The following is a 6,455-nucleotide window of genomic DNA, read 5'->3' as shown; positions in this document are numbered from 1 at the left end:
AATTCTATTATAATTCCAAGTAACTCACCATATAAATATATATTTAATATCATGTACGATAAGTTATTTAATTATCTTCACTGTAAAATTTACCTTGGCTGACATATTTAAAAGACCACGTGTAAATGGGCATCTGTGTGATGCCCGGGATAAAAATGTAAATATTTAATTTATTGTGGTAAATGTAAATTAAAAATTTAAATGTGATTTGTTCTCATGATGATGAGAAAAAGAAAAGTGTTTTCCTTAAAAGGAAAAAAAATCCTCAAGGAGGAGGTTGTCCTCTTGAGGTGGAAAGACAGTTGCTGTGAAAGCAACCCTAACCACCTCCCCTAACTGGAAAAGTTTCCAGAGAAAAGGAGGGGAGGAGGGAAAAATCTGCGCTGTTGGGACAGGCAGAAAGAAAAAGAAAAAAAAAGGTGGCTAAGTCTGGTGATGACCAGATAGCCCTGCTCATTGTGTGAGCACTTGCAGAAGACTACGGTCTAGCAAGAAGCAAGGGGGGAGATTCTAGTCCTGAAGGACAAATCTCATGGTCGGGTGGTTTGAAAGACAGCAGACCCTATTTTCGGGTGATGGTCAGGGACAACTTTTCAGTCGAAGAACACCAAGTACGTAAGAAACCATGTGTAGGGACTATTTAGAAGCTATATAATGTTATTTTTTCTTCTCTGTTTCCTCTTATATTGTGATAAGGGAGTGGAAGAGAATTTTCTTACACGGTATCGGAATGGAAAGATGAGTGAGGGTATGGTTGTCCTCAATAAACTTTGACTGAGGCTAGTGTTTAGTAGCTTGTGAAGAGGACTGAATCTTGTTTCTGTTTTTAAAAAAAATTGTGGGAGACAGATGTGTGAGTGATCTGTTGGAAAGTCCTCTCAGGGATTATAGTCGTAAATAATAAAAAAAAGGAAAGAAAACCCACAGGCTCGTCATAAACTTCAGAGTCATCAAAAAAGATTGTTACTATAGCCAAACAAAATACATTCCATCAACAGTAGAAGGACCCATAGAGTTCTTTCTTTATTCTCTTTACATGCTAGTCACAAAGTAATGCAGAAAAGTATGACATTTCAAATTGAGAAAACCCTGAAGCATCTGCAGGATGAAAATAAACATTTGACCTTTCGGAAACTTTGCGTAGCGTAGTTGCAACCGCGAGGGTATGCGGACTTCGTGGCCAGAGTTTAGCTGCTCTCTCGAGCATGCAAATGAAACCCATAAAAAAGCTAGGTGATCACCCAAATATACATGCTAAACGACAGCAAAACAATTCTGCAAATCTCGACCTATACGGGAACGAGTAAATCCAAGAGAACGTATGAAAGAGTAAACTCGGCTCTGAATGCAAATTCGGGTGATAATCCTGTAGGTTTACGAGCAAAAATCTCGTAGTGAGAAGAGCCAAACACATAACCACTATTAAACTAAAACCCATAATTGTGATTCATAAACCCTTAACATTATGCGGCGAGCATTATGCCATACATTCATACATTATAAAGTGTCATGCGCAATGAAATACAATATGAAAACAAAAAAAACCTATTGGCAACCCGAGGGATGCTTAGAAGCACATTATATATAAACAATTATAAAATGATCTGCGACAGTCTTGGAAAATATCATAATTGAACAGCTCAGGAACCCTGACGAGGATTCATACATTAAGATTATCAAGGATTATGGTGAGACGCTGCAAGGAAAGCACTCATCCCTTGTTCTCAGACCTCAGGCCGTAAAGACCAAACCGACAATTCAAAAACTGGTACATAGATAAACATAATTTGCATGAACTGGAGCATATAAATAAACATAATGTGCACGACCAATCCCTAAAACATAATGTGTATGGCTAAGTCTTGAGAACTGTAGGAAGCCATAAAAAAATGCACTAAGGGAATTAACCCGAAACAACATTATTTAACAGTGAATCACTCAGCAAAGGTACAAGAGAGCTCGAGGCTCATAAAAATGTAGTTGACTGTTTAAACCCTTTGTGAGGGCTAGATTTCCCAAACCATACCGGAGCTGGGCAAGCCTGCCAGGCCCAACATTGGCCAACCCTCTGTGCATCAGGCAATTAAAGCATCCATAAGGGCTGGGCCAGAGGGCCATCACAATTCAAAAGTAATAGAAACCCTTCATTCCACACTATCAAGCCGTTCACTACTTGCAGTAGGACGATTAGGCAACCAAGAAAATTGCGGGAAACCATGGATACATACTGGTAAGCAGAGCTCTGAACGGAGGAGACCCCGAAGACTGGGCAGCGACTCCTACGCCCTTGCATGACTTACTAGAGAAGAACCACAACCCTCGTCCATAATAAACCAGAGACAAGCCGAGGCATGTTAGGAAGTCGGCCGAACAGGAATTCAAAGGAAAGAATATTTCTAGAGAGACAGCATAGTGAAACATTTACCTCAAGGCAACCATCGTTTAGAGATGAACAGGTCCAAGCTAATCCGGAGCTTGGCAAAGCTTCAGGGCCATAGCCATTCGTCATCCAGACAAAGTTCTGTATGTGTTCGGCACCAGGAAGGAGAGGGAAGCTGTAGCAAGGCCGAGAACAATGCTTTTGGCAAACCACACAACTAACTGAGTTGTGTATCGAGCAAGCCTCGCCCTCGGATGGGCTTCCATGGCTCAACACCGTCGATCTGGGGAGGAGCCCGAGGGTGTAGCAGTAGAAGGTGCAATGACCACACCCTCATCACGTGATCGAGCCGGCGGGAGTTAATGCCAAAGCCAGGTGTAAGGAGCAGCATTAACAGCATTAAAATCTGACAGATGACTCTCTGTCCTCTGTGGAATATTTCCCAATGCACACATAAATGACTAAAGATTTATCTGAAGCTAATTCTACTATGGAACCTGCACAAAAATAGTATTAACGTTGAAAAGGTGGCGTTCTGAATGCATGCATGGGCAGGTAGAATATGTTTATGTAAAAAAAAAAATTAATTACACGTAGGATAATCTGTGGGGTCATTACAAGTGGTATCAAAGGCAAGTCTCAAAAACTGTGGCCTCTAGGAATTAGTGTTGATATACATGTTTAATATAATTTATTTCCATCTCTATTGAGCAGTTAAAAAAAAAATTGATGCGTGACTATTCCCCTGTTATTTATGTTTAAGTACAGGAGAGAGATTGACGATATGAGGAGAGAAAGCAGTGCATCACATAGATTTACGACGGGATAGGGACTTGCAGAGAGTAACCCCGAATTATGGGTATAGCTTGGAGAGGAGGCTCACAATACAAACCTTGCAATTTTGGAGACAGTGCAGGAATTGAAAAACGAAATGGCCCGATTGAGAGAGGATAACGCAAGGTTAACAATGGAGCAGGAGAGAATTATAAAGAGCCTATCTGATAGGAAAAACCAGCAACCACTGAATCCCAGTGCTGAGCAACAAAGGATGTCATGGGAACAGAATCCAAATACAGAACCTGGAGAGTCAGAAGGAAGAGAGGAGTAACGCTCTGATAATGCCTTCGAATAGCAGACATAAAAAAGACAACGGATAGAGATGCAAGGGGAATTCCGCAAGATCAAACCACCACATTTTAACGGAGAACAGGAGGAGGCAGTTGAGGCATGGTTGATCAATATGAACAAATATTTCCAGCTATATGAATATGATCACAATCTTAAGGCGAGGTTGGCCATCTTCCAATTGCAGGGGAAAGCCACCCTGTGGTGGGAAGAGGTTAAGATGGTAAAAGGAGTGAGTGAACAGACTATCACTTGGGAAAAATTTCAAAAATACTTTAAAGAAAGGTACTTGACCGAACGCTTCTATGATGAAAAGGCAAGAGAGTTCCATGACCTGCGATTGGGACAGCAAACTATGGACGAGTTCATCACTCGTTTTACTTCATTACTACATTATGTGCCTTATATTCGGGAAGAAAAAGCTAAAGTACAAAGGTTTGTCAGCAGTTTACCCTTGAGTATGAGAGAAAGAATCGAATTTGACAACCCAAAGACGATGGACGAGGCTATACGCAAAGCCCAAATTTGTTACCAGCAAAGCAAACAGAAGGGAGAAATCCTGGGTAAGAGATGGGTCAATAAGAAAAGCAGCAAGTTGGCTGGAAATGCTAAAGCTAACCGCGGAAGTGGTACCAAAGGATTCGCCAAGGGACAAAACAACAGGGGCATATAGAAAAACTCACTCTGATTAAAGCCCCCCACTGAGTCTAGAGCCAATGAACAATCCGGGAAAATAGACAACGAAGGGGCAGCAAGGCCTCTTGTGCAATGTTGGGGCTACGGTGGACCCCATTACGTTAAAAATTGTCCTCAGTGAAAAGGAACTGAACAAGTTTCCCAAGTCTATGAAGCTTCTACGGTTGGCGATGTAGGACAGAGTCTACAGAAGATTAATGCTACTCTAGAGGATCGTTAGGTGGAGTACCAACCGACCATGGTGGAATTTGAAGGTAAACTCTTAGACACTATTGTAACTATTTTAATTGACCCTGGTGCAACATTTAGTTATATTAGTCCTAGAATTGTGGAGCTCTGTAAGCTGCAACCTGTTAAGTTTAAGGACCCTTGGCTAGTTCAGTTGGCAACAGGGGCAAAAAGACGGGTAAATGCTAAGATAAAAACTGCCCTCTAAAAATAGCAGGACAGTCAGTTACAGCAGATTTGAATGTGCTTCCTCTTGGTTCGTACGATGTATTAATTGGTATGGACTGGTTGGAGAAACACTGATCCATAATTAATTGTAAAACCAAGACTATCAGTTTTAAGGATGAGCTCGGAATAAAGCAAGAAATGCAGGGAATCAAGCGGGCCGCGCACATTCGGCCCATAACCACCTCACAGTTAGCAAAATGTGTTAGAAAAGGATGTCGGATTTATGTTGTCCAAGTGGGCTATGCCAATTCGAAAGATAAAACAGCCACAATGGAAAATATTCCTGTAATACAGGAATTTGCTGATGTGTTTCTGGAAGAGATTCCCGGACTACCACCTAAAAGAGATATAGATTTTACCATTGAGTTAGTGCTAGGAGCAGCCCCAGTGTCCCAGGCACCCTACAAAATGAGCATACCAGAATTGACAGAATTAAAAATGCAATTACAGGAGCTGTTGGACAAACACTATATCCGCCCCAGTGTGTCACCCTGGGGAGCCTCGGTGTTGTTCGTTAAGAAGAAAGACAGGACCCTTTGCATGTGTATAGATTATCATCAACTAAATAAATTGACGATCAAAAACAAATATCCTCTGCCCCGTATTGATGAACTGTTTGATCAGGTAAAGGGAGCAACAATTTTCTCAAAGATTGACTTGCGATCAGGGTATCATCAAGTAAGGATTAAAGAGGAGGATATAGCTAAAACAACTTTTAGAACATGATATGGCCATTATGAATTTGTGGTGTTACCTTTTGGGTTAACCAACGCCCCCGCAACTTTTATGTGTCTAATGAACAGCGTATTTCACCAGTATTTGGATAAGTTCGTGCTGATTTTCATTGACGATATATTGATTTATTCTCGGACTATGGAGGAGCATCAGGAGCACCTAAGATTAGTATTGCAAACCCTCCGAGAACATCAACTATACGCTAAGTTTAGCAAATGTGAATTTCACAAAGAACAAATACAATATTTGAGGCATATAATTTCTAAGGAAGGGATCGTAGTGGATCCCGAAAAGATAAGGACTATAATGGAATGGCCGGTGCCTAAGGATGTGGCGGATATCCGATCCTTTATGGGGTTAGCAGGCTATTACAGATGGTTTGTGGAAGGATTTTCGAGGGTAGCATATCCCGTCACTTCCTTACAGAAAAAGGGAAGGGCCTTTAGGTGGACCCCTGAATGTCAAAAAAGTTTCGAGCAACTTAAATACTTGCTCACCACAACACCCATTTTAAGCATAGCTGATCCCAACAAAGATTATGTGGTGTGCACGGATGCAAGTAAAGAAGGGGTAGGCGGTGTGTTGATGCAGGAAGGAAAGGTAATAACCTACAAATCAAGAAAATTAAAGGAGCATGAGCAGAAATATTTTGCTTACGATTTAGAGTTGGCAGTTGTGATTCACGCCCTGAAAATGTGGCGCCATTACCTTATGGGGAGAAAATTTTTGTTATTGACAGATCACCACAGTTTGACCAATTATTTTAGCCAGCCCACTCTAAATGCAAGGCAAGCATAGTGGGTGGATTTCCTAAGTGGTTTTGATTTTGAGATCAAGCATCTAAAAGGGAAGGAGAATCGGGTGGCAGACACTTTGAGTCGGAAATTGCAATTCCTATACGAAATTTCTTACAGTGAATGGAAAAGCCCCTTCATGGAAATGATTAAAAAGGTAGCCCAACAAGATGTTGTTTATCAGCAAATAAAACAACAAGTGCAGCAACCATCCAGCCAAGAAAAACAACTGGATTATGTCTTAGATGATGCTGGAATGTTGTATTATA

The 6,455-nt window shown here is 41.1% G+C and overlaps 1 protein-coding gene across 1 annotated transcript; it reads left to right on the top strand.

Annotated features, from left to right (window-relative positions):
• The first annotated feature begins 3,539 nt into the window (after positions 1–3,539).
• Positions 3,540–4,178, top strand: LOC149193288 (uncharacterized). Its single transcript, XM_089407276.1, has one exon. The coding sequence runs from the start codon at positions 3,540–3,542 to the stop codon at positions 4,176–4,178; it is 639 nt and encodes a 212-aa protein (XP_089263402.1).
• Positions 4,179–6,455: the final 2,277 nt, after the last annotated feature.

Source organism: Pinus tabuliformis, chromosome 2_2, assembly GCF_031772625.1.
Source record: "Pinus tabuliformis cultivar Carrire ecotype Pingquan chromosome 2_2, CPIR1, whole genome shotgun sequence".
NCBI classification, from domain to species: domain Eukaryota; kingdom Viridiplantae; phylum Streptophyta; class Pinopsida; order Pinales; family Pinaceae; genus Pinus; species Pinus tabuliformis.
Note: the sequence above shows the minus strand (reverse complement) of the source record. Positions and strands in the feature narration are given on the sequence as shown.